This window comes from Sycon ciliatum, chromosome 4 (genome assembly GCF_964019385.1).
Source record: "Sycon ciliatum chromosome 4, ocSycCili1.1, whole genome shotgun sequence".
NCBI lineage: Eukaryota > Metazoa > Porifera > Calcarea > Leucosolenida > Sycettidae > Sycon > Sycon ciliatum.
In genome coordinates this window covers 9,681,110-9,700,618 of record NC_088646.1, presented here as the reverse complement: position 1 = coordinate 9,700,618, position 19,509 = coordinate 9,681,110, and the positions used below count along the sequence as shown (strand labels likewise).

General features: G+C 48.1%; 1 protein-coding gene and 1 long non-coding RNA gene across 2 annotated transcripts; both read right to left on the bottom strand.

The window, feature by feature from the left end:
• Window positions 1-1,771: 1,771 nt before the first annotated feature.
• LOC135814366 (NLR family CARD domain-containing protein 3-like) lies at window positions 1,772-10,199 on the bottom strand. The gene is made up of 10 exons (XM_065327475.1): window positions 9,635-10,199; window positions 8,507-8,636; window positions 7,973-8,090; window positions 7,528-7,673; window positions 7,228-7,426; window positions 6,740-6,871; window positions 5,947-6,030; window positions 5,148-5,338; window positions 4,970-5,033; window positions 1,772-2,731 (listed from the first exon to the last, which is right to left on the bottom strand). Exons 1-10 carry the CDS (start codon window positions 9,775-9,777, stop codon window positions 2,583-2,585), a joined length of 1,356 nt encoding a protein of 451 aa, XP_065183547.1. The 5' UTR covers window positions 9,778-10,199; the 3' UTR covers window positions 1,772-2,582.
• A 7,164-nt stretch (window positions 10,200-17,363) lies between these two features.
• On the bottom strand, window positions 17,364-19,471 carry LOC135814363 (uncharacterized). Its single transcript, XR_010553177.1, has 3 exons — window positions 19,064-19,471; window positions 18,806-18,971; window positions 17,364-17,926 (listed from the first exon to the last, which is right to left on the bottom strand). It is a non-coding gene; the product is annotated as an uncharacterized LOC135814363 (long non-coding RNA).
• Window positions 19,472-19,509: the final 38 nt, after the last annotated feature.

Here is a 19,509-nt window from a genome sequence, read left to right as displayed (position 1 = left end):
GTCTGTACTATTTACTCCTACAGTCAGCCCCATGGAGTGTTTCCATTATGCAAATACAAATGTCCTCCTCAGAATCGGATTGGCAGTTTCACATGCACAGTCAAGGATACTGATGAAGCACTTCCTGGGGTGCACTCAATCATCACCCGGCTTACCAGCCTGCCCCAAAGAGCATGCAACATGAACTCAAGCACCACTGAGCTGTTGGAAAGCACAAGGGGCTCTGCCACAAAACACATGTATACACACATGTATACACACACACACACACACACACACACACACACACACACACACACACACACACACACACACACCTCAGACCTCAGACCTGCCCATCGCGAAAGCGATGATAGCGAACAGCTATGTTAGACATAGCAACTTGTGCTGGGATTACACCATTCAACAGCTTGCAAGGCTGATGAATTGACCGCCACTATTTGTAGCCTGGTATCCACCACACAGCTGATTGAAGTGACTTTTTCTGGCCAGTGAATCCCTATTTTTCATTTTTCCATTTTTTCTTTTTTTCTCTTTTTCTACACACACACCACACCACATACTCCGGCATACACTGGCTGTTGGTAACCACCCGGGAGAATGAAAGAAAAGTCAGGAAGAGTCCGAGAAAGAGAAGAAAGACGTGTGCCATAATCGTCAGGAATTGAACCCGCAACCTCTCGATTGGAAATCGACTGCACATACCACTGCACCATATGGGACACACACACGCACACACACACACACACACACACACACACACACACACACACACACACACGCACGTGCGCGCGCACACACACGCACACACACCATGACTAGCCAGGCGGAAGTATGCCCCCCACACGTTTAGGCAGGCACACCATGTATGTACCAGGTCATACTTTCGGTCGTAGCATGCATACCAAGCCTGTACTGGGCTAGAGCCAATGGTCAAATCTTGAATTGACACTTCTCACTGTGACCAACATCTAAGTATGGCAACACAGAAACCATGTGTCACAATGCAGCTCTACTGGCATGTTGCAGAATATGGGCAAGAGCTTCCATCTACATTGCGGTGCAGCATGTCGCTACAATACTGTCAATAGCACCACATAATGGCCGAAAGAGTCACAGTGTCAGTGCACTCATTCAACGTGATTCCACACACACTGATAAGTGAGGAACTGGACATTCCAATTTTCCAAATAAGCAGCTCGACTTGACTTGGCCAGAACAACATCATGCCAGCTTCAAAACACACATTCCTCGGCTTTGCGCATGACATGAGTCAATGTGGGGCCTCCTTTAGTTTACTCCCGGCAATGATTATCTTCCTTTGTGCTACATTGTATGTCTTGTAGTTACATTACACTTTGTGCTTTTTATATGCTCAGCTCAATATGGTATAAGGATCGGACGGATTAGACAAGACAGCACGCAGACACTTCCTTTTGTGGGCCCCAATCCTGCCTGCCTACTCACTCTATCACAACACAGAGAGAGTGAGAGAGTTTCCACCAGTAAAGCCTCCCCCCCCCCCCTGCAGCCACTATGCCTTTAGGCGTAACGTCTGCAGCTTCACCTGTGCAAACGCCTACACATGCACAGCACAGTCCAGCCAGTACAGCCTCCTCTTCCCCCCCCCCCCCCCCCTCTCCCAAGTGATGTCATGGCTCTCATGCATGGTCTCATGATCTCCTCCATGGGATCCATGTGGCTTTGCTGCAGGGTCGCCATGCCATCACTTGCTATGGTAGGTGTACACCGGGCCTACTGCTACTAGTACTTGATTCCAGAATACTGATTCTGTCATGACATTCAAAATGAAAAACACGCTGCTGCAAGGATCAGCCAATGCAGTGTGAGATGAGCAGGATCCGCTGCTCTTCTATTTGAAAGAAGATGATCATGTGGTCAGTGTGAGAGTGCTGACATGTCACTCAAGTTTCACAGCGGTCAAGCACGTCATGATTCAGAGAAGAAGTGCAAAATACTCTCTGAAACTAAACAGTATCACACTGAGAAGTACCCTGGGCCTGCTTTGACGCGGTAAATGACCAGATATCACTCAAAAATTGAAAGCTTGTCGGCTGCAGGAGGCCTGAATTTCAACGCGGTCACGGGTTCGACTGAATTACTTGGATGAAGTGATGAGATAGGCGACCCTTTTAGAATTGATCCTGCTAAGCTACTCTCTAGTTCTAGCTGTTGCTGTCATGTAGGGTTATCACTTTCCACTTTCGGTGACAGCTCAATCTGGACTCCGTGATCCAAGCCAATTTAGGACACCGTGCTTCGTCACCACTGCACGTGGTTGAAGCCACTGGATCGACTGGTCATGTTTCGCGGTGCCAGGACTGAAGCCAAGAACTTGTCCTCTTGCACCAGGACTAGTCGACTGCTGTCAGGATGCTGTTGCCAGAGTGTCTGAGATGCTTTCAGCATGCTGCTGCTGCACAAGTTTCCTCTCGAAAGCTGTCAAAGTCTGACAAACAGGTACTCAACTCCCCATCTGATTGCAGTGTGACAATACTAGAGTTCGTCGTTTCACTCGCAGCAGCGGGGCACTCAGCGTTGCTCTCCACCTCTCTTGCCGCTCAATACATATCCATGTCTCCTGCCAGACCGCTCAATGACTGCTTGTTGCGCATTCCGCGCCGAAACGTGGCCGCCGAAACACCCTCCACTTGGTGGCCATCCACCTGGTCGCCTGCCGCCACAGCACCAGCAGATGCATTAGGCGTGCCTGCATGCACGCAGATAAGAAAGCGGCACAAGCACACCATTAGATGGCAAACTGATTGCAGGCAAGCAAGTACAAGCACATCATTAGAGACCCATGGCAGATTGACATGGTAGATAGCATGGCTATCATGAATGTTACAGCTTATGACAACTCTTTATATGGATAACACTCAAAGAAATCCAAGGAACTGCACAGGCCTTCTTTTCTTTTAGCTAAGCCAAAGTGATAGTTAGGCCAGTAGACAATACTGTGATATGTGATACTAGTTTAGTAGCTAACACTTGCCTAGAGCATAATAGCCTAGGGATACAATGCACTTCCGAGATGAGGAAGGTACGTGACATATTGACTTTATATTGAATATATTCAGAACTGCTCTCTGCTTGCCCGTCCTCTTTTGAAGGCATTGATTGGCTAGAAGAGCTACTGCAACTGCAAGGCCGTCACAGCCGTTTTCATTGCAGTTACACTGAAATGGCACCAAATGCCTGAAAATGCTTGCAATTGGCTTCAATTTTTGGAATTTTTTTCCCCGGGGGAGGATAATGAAAAATCCTTGTCCCCGATCGTAGCGTCTTCTTGGTTTGTTGCAGAATCACAAAGTCTTTCATTGTAGTTGCACTGCAATGGCACCAAATGCCCGGAAATGCTTGCAATCATGGCTTCAATGTTTCCCGGGGGACGGCCCCCGCACCCCCTTCCATGGCCACCCCACCTCCAAAGTCGGTGCGACGGGCCTGACCTGTAGGTGCATGTTGCACAGAGATCCAAGGAACCTGCTTCGTTTGGGAACAAAGTAGCTGACTAGGCAATTCAATTTTTAGCCCGGGGTGCTGGCAGGGAGTAAACAGGTAGATTGGTGACAGACATCCCAATGCCATACTGCACTGTCCAGGAAACCAGTGACATCTCATTGAAATGCCTTCAGCAGAGTAGTTTATCAGGGTGAATATTCAAACATGCCTTGCAGGCATCAACAGTTTAACTCCTTGAGATATTAGGCGGCATGTAGTGCAACTGATCACTTGACAATGATCGCTTTTCAACCTGAAGAAGTTACTTAGACTATTCACTGGCATTTTACCATTTTACCCATATACGTGGATTAGTTCAAAAAGGTAAAGGTGTACACCGGAAAACCAACATTAACAATATGAAAGTGATGGTACATGTACATTACACAGCGGACATGCCCTCGTGACACAGTGGCAGTGTGGACCCTACACACCCTGGGAATTTACGTGACGATAGGACACCAAGCATCACGATCAAGCACACCGGCGGGGAAAAATGTAGGGCGTGCACAGCATCAGTTGACACATGCTGTTGGTTCATCGCATGCTAAATCAGAAATTCCTGGGCGTCATCGGTGAAGCTCTGGAGACTGGGGCTCACAGGAAGCATTTGCACTTCTAGTTTGCAGAGCAACCGGGAGTGTCCTGGAGACTATGATAGACTATCATTATAATTATACATACGGCGTGCTAGGCTAATTAAGTTAACAATGAAAAACAACTTCACCAGGGCCATGCCCAATTACAGCGGTCATTGTCCTCAAAGAATGCCAACAAGGTGTTTCTGGAACAGCAGCCAAGCCCCCCGCCTGTGTAACAGTCCCTTGACTGATGATCACCATGGCAGTGTCCGAGGCTCTGCTCTGCTCTGCCCCATTAGCCGGTGTGTGGTCCATTATCTAACTATAGCCACCACTACAATGTACTTTACAGGACCGGCCTGCAGTGGAGAGACACTGCACCAGCGAGTCACTGCTAAGTACATTGTACATTGCATATGTACAGTAAAACTCCCCAGATCCGGACGTCCCTAATCCGGGCACCTCCGTCTACCAGGCACCTTTCTGACCCATTTAGAGTCATAAAAATGGCTTTTCAACGAAAACAGCCCAAAACAGTAATATTGATTAACAAAAAAATATTTTCTTGCATGCAGTACGTAAGTTCTGACATACGGGCAATTCCTACTTACGAGCAGTGCTCGGTCCCAACCTGCCCGGATCTGGGGAGTTTACTGTACTTGCACATGCATGTACATGCATACGTATTATGCACATACATGAGCAGATCAGGCTGCATTCCAACCCTGTCAATCCTGCATGATCCAGCAAGCCAGATGATGACTTAGACCGGCCGTGACATGTCTTGGACCGCCAACAACCCGATCTAATAATAAAGAACTTGCACCCAGTAGTCAGTCAGACAGTCACATCATTGCACATACCATCGCCACTGGCTCCTATTGCAAGCTGCACAATGGAGCTCTGCTCTTGTAATGCTCTTTGCAACTGCAGCAGGGAAACAACACAGAACAAAAACATGTTCACAGATAAACAATGCATTGGCGAGACTAAAGGTTGGATGGAAAGAAGAAATGATCAGGGTCCAGATCCGTTGCTTACCTTCCTTTGCGCTGCTTTGGACATGGCAGTTCCACGCAGGTCAAGTCGTTGCAGCGTCTCGTTGTCCGAAGTCAACACCTGTACTAGCGTCGACATGGTCTCTTCGCCAACAGGATTGCTTGCTAGGTGAAGGGTGTCCAGTGTGCGATTGTCACTCAGAGCCATGGCTAGCTGTAATCCCCCATTGTCACCTACACCAGTGCAGTTTTCATTCCACAATATACACACGCACGCACACATATACATGCACCTCAGATGTAAGACTCCAGGCCGGAGCGTAAACTCAAAAAATCACACAGACCTTTTCAGCTCAGAAAAGACCCGTCATGCTTTGTATTCCATCCTTGCTCCAGTTGTGAACATTGCCATTCATGCATACGAGCAGCTCTTATGTTATCCGCCTTTCAAGTGGTCCATGCAATGCACCGCGGTGGTGTTCTTGCATTCCGATGACATTCCTGTATTACTTCGAAGTACAATCATCATTCCATTGCTGTGGCCTTCTTCCTCGCCGTTTACATGTTCATATTTGTACGTGTTAAGGTCCTGTTCCGAGAAAGGGCAGAACACAACCGTTGCAGCAAGAGTTAACAGCCTAAATCGTGACAGGCTTCAAACTGTAGATTGTGCCTAAAGTAGTAAAATAACCACTTCACCTTGACAAGTATAATGCTGTGCACAGTGACCATGACTAAACACACACACATAGCTATTCCCGGGGTGAGTATGGCCTTGTCAATCCCCCCCCCCCCCCCCCATAGCCCGGTGACCATTATCACAAGGAGAAAGGGCTGCTCACAAATTTTGTTTCCGCTCAGCACCAGTGTCTTCAAGTGGCGGTTACTCCGTAGCATACCAGCAAGCGCTGTGGCACCCTGCAAGCCTGGGCAATAAAACGACAAAGCATTGTTTAGTTATAGGCTAGTCCAGCAAATCGGCCGATCAACACTCATCTCGTTGCCACAGTAACTGAGTTTATCATTTCTCTTCAAGAATAGTCTCTTCAGTATCTGTGTGTGCAGTCAAATGCAGTTTCACACACCCATATACGGTATGATGTATGGTATGACGCTCAGTGTGAACCCGACTCAGGGTTGCCTGGCTAGCGATGCATCAATGGTACAGTGGATCTACAGATCAGGTCATTATTTCCACAAATCTACACTTCCCGGCACTGAGTAAGTGATGTCTTTCTGGCAGTTTTACTAGGCTGTAATCAGTCACCCTACCAGTCGCCCTAACAGTGGCTCTACCAGTGACTCTACCAGTGACTTTACCATTGACTCTACCAGCGACTCTACCAGTGACTTTACCAGTGACTTTACCAGTGACTCTACCAGTGACTTTACCAGTGACTTTACCAGTGATTCTACCAGTGACTCTACCAGTGACCCTACCAGTGACTCTACCCCAAGCCACAAGTCAACCAGTGATTCTACCAATGACTCTGCCAGTGATTGGACCAGTGCCGGACTTGACCATGAACATACAGTACACTGTTTCCCGGCACAGTGGCCAGGGTTAGTAACTAGCCGTATTGCTAGGCTCAGCAATCTCCGGTGCTGCGTAATGTGCACAGGTCATAGTCTTACCGACGTGATTGTTCTCCAGGCCTAGCGATGATATTCTCTTGTTGCGCTTCAACGCCTCCGCCAGGTTGACTGCACCGTCGTCCGTGATGGCATTGTCCCCCAAACCAAGTGATAGCAAGCTCTCTTGTTCAGCTAGAAGAGGAAGGCGTGAATATTCGTAGGAGACACACCGAGTATAGAGAGATGGAGGGGAGAACAGTTCCAGGAAAATTTAAGAAATAGAAAGAAATATTACCCACACGTGCACTGGGCAAATTTCTGACCTAGTCTGCAGAACATATGTTATAATATATATAATTTCTGACCTAGTCTGCAGAAAATATGATTCTTGCCAGATATGAAGCCGGTACGAACATACACTGCATACATCCTTGCCGGATACGTGAGTGGAATACAGTAAAAAGCCTGCAACGCTGGGAGTGAGATGCAGATAGGATTCTTGCCTGTGAGTGAGATGTGCATCATGTGAGATTGCAGAGGACTCTTACCCGAGACCAAGGTAGCCAAGTGGGTTACACCACGATCGCCAATGGAGTTTCCGCCGACTGCCAGCCACTGAAGACCGCGATTAGCGCGCAATCCATCACTCAACGCCCAGGCACCTTCAACTCCAAGGAAATTCTTGCCAAGGCCCAGCCAGGTCAGTGTCCGATTCACACAGAGTCCTTCAGCTAAACATTTAGCCCCCTGTGTGTGGCAATCGAGTACAGAGAACACCAGTTACATGACTGTACTGATAGCTGGGTAATTCAATTCCTGCAGCACTGACTGCTCATGCCACACAGTACCTGTCCAGTGATTTGGTTCTGAAAGAGTGAGAGTCCCTCCAGCTTAGTGTTCTCCTTCAGCATGGCGGCGATGTGCTCCGCCGCCTCGTCTTTCAGACCGTTACTACCGAGCTCCAGTGATACCAGTGTCTGATTGTCGTGCAGTGCTGTAGAGAAAGCCAGAAGAAGCAAAGACATACATATACTCGTACATGAGTAATATCCAGGTCACGTCAATCCACTACCACTGAGTGCATGACCATTGCCATTTCTTCTGAAATTCATTCTGAAATTCATTCTGAAATTGGAACCGTGTACAGTGTCTACTATGTGTACCAAGGACAGTACTGTAGGCTGTGGGCACGGCGTACCCTCAATAACTACATGTATTACATTATGTCAGCCAACCAGGCAATTCGTCCAAAGACAATACAACACAAAGCATACCGTCAGGAGCAGGTCTTACCAAAAGCAATTCCAACAAGACCAAGATCTCCTAAAGCACAGCCATTCAAGCTCAGCTCCTCCAGTTGACCATTGTTCTTCAACATATCGCCAATAAGCCGACCACCCTCCGAACCAATCTGCAGTGTTGTGAAGCAGAATGAAACTCATAGCTTAAGTTTTTAGATAATGGACATAGACATTTTTCAGGGCAACAAAACAGTGTAAGTGGTAATTTAGCAACTGCCCAAGCAATATCTGGATTTTTCATCGGCCCACAGTGTGAAAACCATGATCGCATGGGATTCAAGCCTGCAGCCATTTAAGTTACTCCAAATGCACTGGGCATACCACCCCCCCCCCCCCCACAGGCAACATACATACATGCAGTCATGTTTGCGTGCACACACACACACACACACACACACACACACACACACACACACACACACACACACACACACATGTGCCCCCCCCTCCACACACACAAGCATGTGCACACACACACACACACACACACACACACACACACGCATGTGTGCTTCCCGTCACTAACCTTTGGGTTGTCATCGAGAACCAGTACACGGATGTTAGTGGTGATGAGCACACTACACAGTGTGTCACATAGATGTGTTATACCGATATGAGATACATCACAGTCCTTTAGGACAAGCTTCTCCACCACGCTGTAAACAGCAGGACAAGATAGAGCAAGAACAACAAAGAAAGGGAATCTACCCTCTGTCAATTATATGTACAGGTACCGTTATGCAACCTTGTATCTCTATTGAATGGCCCAGAGGCTGACCTCCTATCACTATCTTCACTTCGATACATGTGTCACCAATTTTCCACAGCAAAGAACTTGAGGGTTGTATTGTAATAATTGTTGCTTGGAGTGAGAGGAGGGGAGTGGAGTCAATAAACTTTTAAAAGGTTATCCTAATCATCGGAGGTCATCATTGAATACATGTACATGGTGACTCAACTGTGCATAAGCCATGGTACATGAACATCATAAGTAGTAAGAACGGTATAGGCTGCGCCGCCGCCGGAGGCTGATCCCCATTTCTTCGGAACCCGACAGTACTGTGTTCGGTGGAAACTAGTGCTAGTTTGTGTTCGGAAATGAGAACTAAATGGGAAATCTCAGGAATCTGTGTTGCATGCAAAACCATACAAACAGCACTTGTCACGTTTGTATTGCAAACCAGCACTACGGAATCACTGTGCCGTGGCTTTGCAGGTGTCTGCAATGTTTGCAAGAGGATGATCAAGCCTGCGCAAAGCCATACCAGCTCTCATCGACCACGGTTCATTCATACACACTCCGCGGCACCACAATGACATGTGTTAGTGGTGCATGGACGTGATTGTTATTGAAAACTTTCGTTGGTCTCTCCTCATAACCGAGCCGTGAACAATGGCTATTCGATCATGTTATAATTATTTTGTTGTAACACTAGTCAGAGTTTCATACATGTAGTTAGCCTTCGTGAAACTCGGCCACCGGACAGTGACATACTCACATAGACATTGCCTACTGCTTTATTGTGTTCTGAGCTCTGCACTCTGTGGCATTTATTTTAGGCATTTCGGTGAGCACTTTCTTCACACTGAATGCATCCTTTGCGCAGGGTTTTATAACACCGCGTTCTTGAATTATTTGCTCCCCGCTACTTACTCGTTATGTCGGAGAGCCTGGGCTAGCTTCACTGTCCGCGAGTCTCCCACATTCTTGCCGGTCAGGTCTATCTCGTACACGTCCTCGTCGTTGTGCCGCACACTATCGCGTACAGCTTTGAAGTGGGACAAGTCCTGCCCCATAGGTGCGGCGGCCGAAAGCACACGGTACACACGGTGCAGCGGTCCACGATTTCGCCAACCCGGCGGCCGGACACAACATACAGTCTATGCTATGGCTCGGAGCGCTCGAACGTGTACTACTGTTGAGAACAAGAACGAACGTTGAAAGAAATTCTCTTCATTGAACAAAAACGTCAAAAGCAAAGGAATGGCGAGTTTCTCCAGCACCTTTCGCTGAGCATTCAAAACCACTAGGCTACGAATGGTACTACTTCAGTAGTACTATTGCTCAGCTGCCAGGGAAAGGGCAAAGACTGCGTGCTGTTACTTCAGAAGAGTTTCAACTCCGTACAACCGTGTTTTCCTTCAACCCGACGTTTCCAACTAGAATCCGAAGGCTCGCATGCCACAGCAGTCGAAAACTGAAGTCTTGCTTGAAACGAACGGAACTATTGGCAGTAACCCCCAGTTACTCATCCGAAGGTGTGTCACAAGTGAGTGCGAAGGTGGGCTCCTAGAAAGCTGCACCCACAGACCATGCAGACTCCCATGCCCATGGACTACGGGTCGGTACATGGCCATGGGCCGGTAACAATAACATGGCCTATGCCATGGCATGGGCAAGACACCGACGTCGCGTGTGAGCGTGTGCTAGGCGACACTTCTCTTTGACTTGAGTTTGAACGCTCGTAACCTACATTGTAGACTAGACGTCTACATAGATCCGATATTACATCATGACATTGTCATCTGGTCATGTATGATGTAGGCTACACTACACAGACAGTACAGTGCTACAGCGATGCACATACTATCATTATGAATATGACTGTGACATAGACTCGGAGTTATTTCTGACGTGACGCGAAAGTATTAGTTCAGCTTGCGTTATTTGGCTCACTCGTGTTGATTTTTCGACGTAGATCTACGAGTACAGTCTGTATCGGCTATAGCGTACCCTTTTGATTTCCGTGATTTTATCACTATAAGTATAACCGATGCATTACTATATGCGATACGATCGATTTTTTTCGAGCGACACATGAAAGGCAAGGAAATAATTCCAGCATGGCGTTTTGACAAATGAGCATGCATGCATAGTTGACAGTGCCCGCATTTCCATAAAAAAATTCTGTTATGTACATGTACATGTGTCCCAAATAAGCAACGTGAAGAAAGTAAAAAAAATAGGGCCTTTGATGTTATTGCAACATGTATTTTAAAGTTATCACTATAGCCGATTATAATGTAGTGTGTTATGCATGTTTTGATTCTTTGTTGCCATCATAATATCCGATATATCATTACATCCGATAATATTGGTTATAGTGATATTTGTACTGGATAAAATACGTTTTGCTTTTGATATTTCGTACCAATATCACTGCAGCCGATATATTTTTATATCCGGTCACTCTATAGCCGATACAGACTGTACGTCGAAAAATCAACGCGAGTGTAGTGACCTGCAGCTCACGTCGAAATTTGGAGTTTTACGCCAAATTTGACGTGAAATTGCGCGTCACGCGGATGCCGTAACCTCAGAATGCAGATGGACTCGCCACCTGTTTTGGCTGTTGCTGAGGCTTGCATTCGCTCCTAAGTGGTATGTTTTGAGCGCTTTTGGGTGTTATCATTTTCTTTCTTTTCTTCATTTTGCCCTAAATTATCATCTCTTATGGCCTTCATGTACATGTATACGCTCTCAATTACAAAAAAAACAAAAACAAAAAAATCTTAACCTCTCTATTACCTCTCTATTTCTCTATTACCGGTATATATCCGGTACCAAGAGTCCATAAACTCTTGCCGGTACAGTGATACTAATAGAAAAGCGTAGTACTCTTGGTTAGTAGATGTACGCGGCGCGTACCGGGCCTACCGGCGCGTAGCTATAAGTCCTTTTTTTTTTTTTTTTTTTGATAATCCAGGGGGTGGCCCACGCCTGGTACTGCCACTGCATTATAAATCATACGCAATGACTGATAAAGTGCTACACCTGTGAAGTAAAAGAAAAAGGCCCAACCCTGCCCTGTCAGCTATTTGGAATTACGGGGGTCGCCATGGCAAATAATAATATTAAAGAACTAAAGACTATAAAATTAATGACGGGAAGTGCCAGCTTCGGCGGCAACTAGGGAGGCAGAAGAAGAGACAGGTGCATGCACAGCGAAAACAGAGCGGCTACCACTCAGGCACATGATACTTGCTCTGAGCAACGCAAAGCTAAGGCGGCAGCGGATGAATGACATGACAACCGAATACGGTTCGCTGCTTTTCTCAGCAATGAGAGATGCAATACGCTTGTAAAGCGAGGCAGATTGCTTGCCTATGCCACCAGTTGTCGAGAAGACCAACGGGACAAACGAAGCATGCTCGATCTCCCGCAGCCTCTCTTCATACGACCTCTTCTTCGCTTTCTCATGGCGAACGTAGGTGGCAGAAATGGAGGAGGACTGGTTCGAAGACGCAAAAGGGTTGAAAACCCGGACGTCGAAGAAGGTGCGTTCGAACCGCCCTCCCCACACTCCATTTGCTGCTACGTCCAAGCGAGCCTGGTCGTCGCAGATGGCGGTGCGATAGCGAAGCTGCTCCCCACTCAGGGGCTCCAGATGAGGCTCTACGGATACGTTGGTGGCAACACGCTTCAAGAAACCAGCGGTCACATCGCGGATCTCGTTGTGCCTGATGGTAGGGTAACTGCCGGTGGGGCACGAGAGGGCATGGGCCACTGTAAACTGGCTTCCACAAACGCATCCTGATGGCATGCGCTGTGGTTGCCAGTTGTACCTTAGGTGCACTCCATCGCGAAACTCCGCTTTGGAGAGGGCAAATCCATGGCGCTTCAAGGGCCTGCAGGTCAGCCACCTGGAAGAGCCCTTCTCCGCAGCCAGGTCGATTACACGCTGCTTGGCCTCCGGCAGCCTGGAGCGGAGCAGGAGGGATTGGGCTTTGACAGCATTCCGTGCTGTTATCCTCACCTCCGCCTTGGCAATACGAACGAGACTGGTTGCAGAGCCGAGCGCCATAGTCTGCAGCTTGATGTTGGTCTGCAAGGACTCAGTCGCCCTACGCGATGCATCATACTGGGATGCAAGATCCATGGGATTGCCCAGCCCGAGCCCTCCGTGACGACATGGAAGCGCAAGAATTGACCTTTCCTCCGAGTTGACAATATGGCCGGTAAGGGCGGGGATGAGCCTCTCCATTAGCAGCTTCTCCACAGGCGTCAGAGCAGCTGCAGCTGTTGGTGTGGTGCGGCAGAGGAAAGACCACTTATTCTGCAGGCCTTGGGTGAGTGCAGCGTATGCAGCTTGTGGTTGCGTTTCCGCATACGAGGACAACTTCTCCACGAGGTTGAGCCATCTTGTTGCCTTCTGCTCGACAAAGCTATCCAGGAATGCAGGCGTACCAATAGCCGAACCCAGGTACCGGCAACCATCGACGCGGATGTCAACTCCAGTGTCGGAGAACATCTCCACTGCTCGATCATAATGCTCCGGTTTAACCAGGAGAACCGACTTGGACGGGTTGAGGTGATAGCCGTAGGCAGGACCTTGCTCTGTTAGGCTATGCCACCATGCACGCAAAGGCATCAGCTTGCCACCTGCTCCTGAGTCATCAGCAAACCAGGTTTGCACAGTACTTGCAGTAGAGACTGACTGCAGCAAAGGAAGAACACTGAGAGCATAGAGAGGCATTGCAATCGGGTCCCCCTGCGTGGTACCTTCGGAAGAGAGGATGACTTCTCCACCGACGAAAAGCTGTGCGGGTTGCCTGTACGTGTTAATGACAACTGGTGACATGGCTGGACAAAGATGTTGGATGTTCTGCAGATATACAGCACGATTCAAGCAATTGAACGCGTTTGAGGCATCTGCTAGAAGGAGGCCTTCCGTTTCGTCATCTGCGAAAACGTCTCTCATGGCATGAATAGCAGCTTCCACTCCACACTCATGACCAGCACAAAGCTGTAGGCTGCCGGCTGCTTCCAGGATGTCGTCTCGCAGAAGGCTGAGGATGGCTTTGCCCACAATCCGCCTTAAAACCTCCCCTATGCCGATGGGCCTGACACCCGGTTTTTTGTCCAATGGGAATAGGCGACATGACGTGTAGGCTTGCAGTGACCAGGGGTCTGCCATGGATGTCGCCAAGTGCCTTGCACATGAGGCCACCGCATCACAAAGGTCGTCTGACGCAACACCAAATCCTGTGCACATTCGTCTCAATGTGTCGGCATCCACTCCAGAGGGGCCTGCTGCACCATTGGTGCTGAGTGCAGCCCGGCCAACAACATCTCGAGTGAGTGCTTCGAACCGTACGGGGTGTGGTGGTGCTGGAGGTGTGCCGGGAAGTACGGCAGCCGGTTGGGTTGGTTCGGCAAGGGGGTGCTTTTCCACTAGGATATCTCTGACTGGCCTGTCGCCAATCCTGTCATCCAGGTCAAGTATGCCTCCCGAGGTGTCATCATCCAGGTATTGCAGTGCTGCACCCAGTTTGCCGTCTTTCACAAGCGAAGCAAACCGTCTGGCATTATCGGTGGTGATCCTGTCCCGTTGCGCCTGTTGCTTTTCCAGCTGGTTATGTATGGTGCGGCATTCATGCAGGAGGTCTGAAAGCGCCCCTACTCTCCACAGTTCCAGATAACGCTTCAGACACTTGGCATGCGAGGAGGTGGCAGCTTGAAACGGCTTCTGGAGTAGTAGCAGCTGGAACACTATGGCAACTTTCAGAGCCTGGCCTTCAAAGGGACCGGCATTGCCAAATAATGCAGATACTGGCTGAGCTGGTTCACAAAATCTTTGCCCACACCGCCACTGGGGACATCGAAGGCATTCGGCCGAAAATGCACAGCTTCGTCGTATGCTCTGTTGATGGCATTGGCACATTCTTCTGCAGTCATCATGTCATGGTGCCCAGAACAAAGTTGATCCGTGCTGTCTCGGTGTACACAGGCAAGTCAAATGTCGTAGGCCTCCCTGGTTGTGGGGAGTCGGGTTCATGTGGGCCTGGGCCTGACTTTGATCAAGGTACGCCAGCAGCTGCCTACTAGACTAGACGTGGACCTACCAATGGTACTGGACGGTGGCATGTCATTTGCGGTGCGTGTAGACGGACTGGCTGAACCCGCCGGAACCTGCGCGTTCCCATCGAGTTGCTGGTCCAGAACGTCCCACGCCAACTGCTGAGACTCCGACACAGAATCGTTGGCGTTGTCGACTGTGACTCGAGTACCGGTAGTTCTACAGGCTGTGTCCTCTGTGCATGTGGGCGAGCATTCTGAAGCAAGCACGTGCCGAACGGTTTGAACCTCTACGGGATGTGCAGTAGTACCGGTCCTGGTGACGGCGAATTTCGACACCTTTCCTTCCTCCCCGGCGTGCAGTTTTCACAAGCTCTGTTGGATTCTCGGCATTTTCCACACTTGGAGTTGCCACTACACTGACAACACTGGCTCCCACCAGGTGCGGAGCTGCTCCCATGGAAGTTAGTTCACAGTATTAGTTGGAGCATATGAAAGTCCGAACGTCTACCTCACCTGGTCTACCGTGCAAACATAGTCGCAAGACGGGTTCAGGAAGGGCGAAAAAAACGCGAACTGTACTCTACGTCATCGACGTCACTTGCTCAAAAAGTCCTTTTTTCTTGGGATTATGGAAGTTTCCGGAGGAGGAAGGAGGAAACTGTAGTTATCACCAACCCTCACCGCGCCCAGCTCACGCCGCTACGGCGTGCGACCTGAGCTGGGCGCTAGTCATGGCCCAAATTTGCTCAGCCCACATCGATATTTTGCCGCACAATTTTGCCACAAAATTTTCGATATTCTGCTTGGCATTTCCTTTTTCCGTCGGTATTTTGCTTTGGTTTTGCTCGAGAAAAAATGAGTTTCAAGGAAAACTCAACGATAATTTTCGCTGATGAAGAGGGAATTTTTGATTTAGCTCCTGCTGCTGCTTAACTTTCTACAAAATGTGGCCATGAGTCTGTTTTGTCCAACTTTTGTGCTTGTTTTCAACCTTGGTGACTGATTGCGTTGAAAAAGTCTCTGAGAAGCCTTGGATTTTCGGAAAAGCCCACCAAAACTCGATATTTTGCTCAAAAATTGCTGGCAACTTGCGCATCCGATATTTTGCTCAAAGAATTGCTAGCAAATTTGGGCTATGACTACTGGGCGCCCTGCCCAGTATGGAACTGTCCTCAAGCCAGTCACGTATTTGGCAGCCCAGTGAGCTGTCTACCGGATCCCAGCGTTTAGAAGCGCCAAATGCGGCAGGGCCAGTCTCAGGCTGGTCGCGTAGGCGGCAGGCCGGCGGGCGACCGGCAAGGCTGCATTCGCATTTGGATCACCGAAGTGATACAGGTGCTTCGACGGCACTCCGTGGCGCATCAAGGAGGCATCTGGGGCCCAGGCAGCCCGCCCGTAAGCGCACCACCGTATCAGGTATGCGCAGGTGGAGCAGCAGAGCAAGATGTGTGCGGGACACTCACCATCATCCGGTCGACTGCATGGTTGTGCGACTTTACACAGCCGTCACTCATTACTTGCTATTGCTTGCAGAAGGCCAGAATTTTTTCTTTTTTCTTTTTTCGCTCTTTCCCTTCTTCCAGGCACGGCTTCATGTTAGAGCAGTAAATTGCAGTTAGGGACTCAGCTGAGTCAAGCTGGACTCAGCGTGTCAAGTTTGGCATAATACAATAAGCGCGCTATCCCCAAACAGTTGTGTGGTTATGGGGCTGTTAAGTGTGACGTCACGGCTCCTTCGATACGCATAGCAACGGAGAGCACTGGGGACAAACAAAAGTCGCGTCCTCTGGATGGAACCAGATGTCAAGGGCAACAGCATCTAAATGACTGGAGAGACAGTTGTTTTTCTTTGCTTTTTCTTCAAGCGATTGTTGTCGCTCTTTACTCCTTGTTCTTTCCTCTACAAAACTCCTGTAGTCGTCGAGTGCCTTCATGATGGCTGTGAAATTGGCTGCCCACAGTAAAACTCCGTGTTTGAGAGTGCTTTGAAGATGTTTCGCGTCCTGATGGATCAAAGTATGAGCGCTCCTTGTGGATTCGATTATATATAGGTGAGTTGTTCAAGAAATCAGTGTCTTCTTTCTGTCTCTGCCCTCACGCTGGCACAGTATCAGCCTCTATATCCATGACAGCTCGTACCTCCCGTAAACTGCATGACTTAGATAATATTTTCGCCCTCCGTGGTGATTGAAGACCCATGGAAGAATTTATTATGTTCAGAATGATGTCCTAAGAATATAAAATAAAATCGTTCTAGGGAATTGTCATAGGGTATTTTTGGAAGGATGGAGACAGAGAGAGAGAGCACTGTTTGAAGTGTTTGTCTCACTGTAATTACTCCAGATTATTGAATGTTGTATGATCTACTCTAAATTTTCCATAATGGTTTTTCCTGATTTGCGGGATCTCTTCTTTTGCTGTTTGCATGTTTACAGGAAGTGGCTGTCTGGTGTAACTGCACCAGATCCTGGGGAAATTAAGTCAGATGCAGAGGCAGGGTCGTCCAGTGATGCAACACTGCCGTTCTGTGTGCAACGTTACCGCTAATACCCCCGGCGAAAACACAAAAAAGACAAACACGTGAAAAGACTACAGTATTGACCGTTCTGCTAATAAATGCATGACTGCTCCGACAGTCGATAATCGAAACACAGAGCACCAGCATGATGTTTTCATATTGGAAACCACACAACAGCTCAATTCTCAAGCCCAAAAATTGATGAATACAAATACAGAGCGACGCAACAAGAGGTCATCCGGCAACCAAACAAAACTGGGTCTAATGCACTGAATAGTCCTGAAATACGCAGGCCAGACAAAGCAGTGCAAGCACATAATGTTACAAGGTACATGCATTGCAGAACAAAGTGTAACCAAAGATACACAGGGTTATAGCTGCACACTTGTGCATGTGCTCGCTCAGCCCAAGAACACACGATCATGATGATAGAAACAATCCGGGGGAAACACGCTAACACCGAAGTAAGCATCAACACGTAAATAGTGCAGCTCTGAAAAAATTACATTGACATGTACATTGGTGTGTCGAGTAGTATCAGGCTTGAATAATCATCCAACCAAGACTTCATCAGGTCCCAGACGCTGAGATCGCACGCCGAATGTGAAGTGCATCTAGCCTTGAACCTGTCGCACAAGGCACACATGGCAAAATGACATCCACTCTGATTATTTCCAGAGGCCAATCATGACAGAACACAGAAATGAAACCACGGGCTCAACCAAGTAAACGCAAAGGAAGTTAGTCAAAATAATCCATGCAGTGCTCTTTTAATAGTCCTTATGCACATTGTACAGATGTACGAAGTTCTGTACTATGGCCGTAGGTGTGTACATACCCGGTTGGGTGTTCATTGTGTGCTATACATGTGCGTTTGACCCATTTAGCCTCACAATTCATGGCAAACGATCACTTTTCAAGCCTTCTTCACTTTGGGATTGAACTAACGACTAGCTAGATCTCTGACGGAAAAAGATTTCGTATGAAATGCCTTCATGGCCCATTTCATAGTGGAAATAGCAGTAAACACAATAGGGTCCTGCACATTCAACACCCAACCGGGTCTACGGGATTCTACAAGATTATACGGGATTTCGTGCATCTGTACAATGTGCATAAGGCCTATTGCAGCGCTGATTGCAGTGTTGCGTCATAGCCCGATACCCGCTGAGCACAGACACAACTCCATTCGTCAGGGGCAAGACATACTCTTTTGGAATAAAGTCATAAAGTACAGCGTTCCAATGACATTACGGACACCTCATGTAAATGCATGGTCTGTTCATCTGGCCGACTCGGCCACGCATGAGAGTGTGTGCATGTACATGCGCGCGCTTGCACGCGCGCACACACACACCATGTATTCGGTGCGTATGGTATACCAGTTGCGGGACAATGAAGATGGAATCATTATCATGATGTTACATGTACATCTACAGTGTATGTTTGAGTGTAAAGTAAATTTTATTTTATTGCACATTTCTTCGACACAACTAATTACTTACTTCACATGTTCGCATTTCTCATAATCGATCCATCTGCACTCCGTATCAGTCGAGGAAAAATTCTCCCAGATATACACTAGTCACCACAGCCATGTGATGACATTGGGATGGGCCCCAAGCAGTGCACGATTGCACTCTCTAGTTACAATAAATTTGGCCAGATTATCTGTGAAGACAAAATGCAATGCATAGCGCCAATCGATGGATGAAGAGAGAGTTTGTAAATACCCATATCTTTCCACTTGTTCAGGAGCTTACCTTTTGGAGTTCACATCGTTAACACGATCTCTCATGCTGTCTTGCACCTTGGTTTTGTTGACCATGGATAGGCCAACCCAGAAAACATTCTACAGGAGCTACTAATGCAGAGCGTTTTTCACGCTCGATCTCGGCGATCTACCTTGTCACGCCAATAAAATACTCCATGACACTGGCTACAGTCACAAGAGACGTCTCAGTAAGGTAATGAGCACGACAACATCGTCGAGATCAAGGACAAAGAGAAAACAAAACACTCACTGAAAACAGCAAAGAAGAAACGAAGAAATGTACACGATTCCTATATGTTGCCACTGACAACTGGGTCGGTGGAGACGACGCTACTTTTGTTTGTCCCCAGTGGGATCGTTGTTATGCGTATCGAAGGAACTGTGACGTCATCACTTAACAGCCCCATGGGGCTGTTAAGTGATGACGTCACAGTT

Excerpts from the sequence above, each read along its gene's own strand:
- LOC135814366 (XM_065327475.1), bottom strand. The coding sequence starts at position 9,777 with ATGGGGCAGGACTTGTCCCACTTCAAAGCTGTACGCGATAGTGTGCGG. Across the intron at positions 7,427-7,527 it reads AGAACCAAATCACTGGACAG|GGGGCTAAATGTTTAGCTGA; the intron begins GTACTGTGTGGC and ends TGCCACACACAG. Across the intron at positions 5,034-5,147 it reads CCAAAGCAGCGCAAAGGAAG|TTGCAAAGAGCATTACAAGA; the intron begins GTAAGCAACGGA and ends TCCCTGCTGCAG.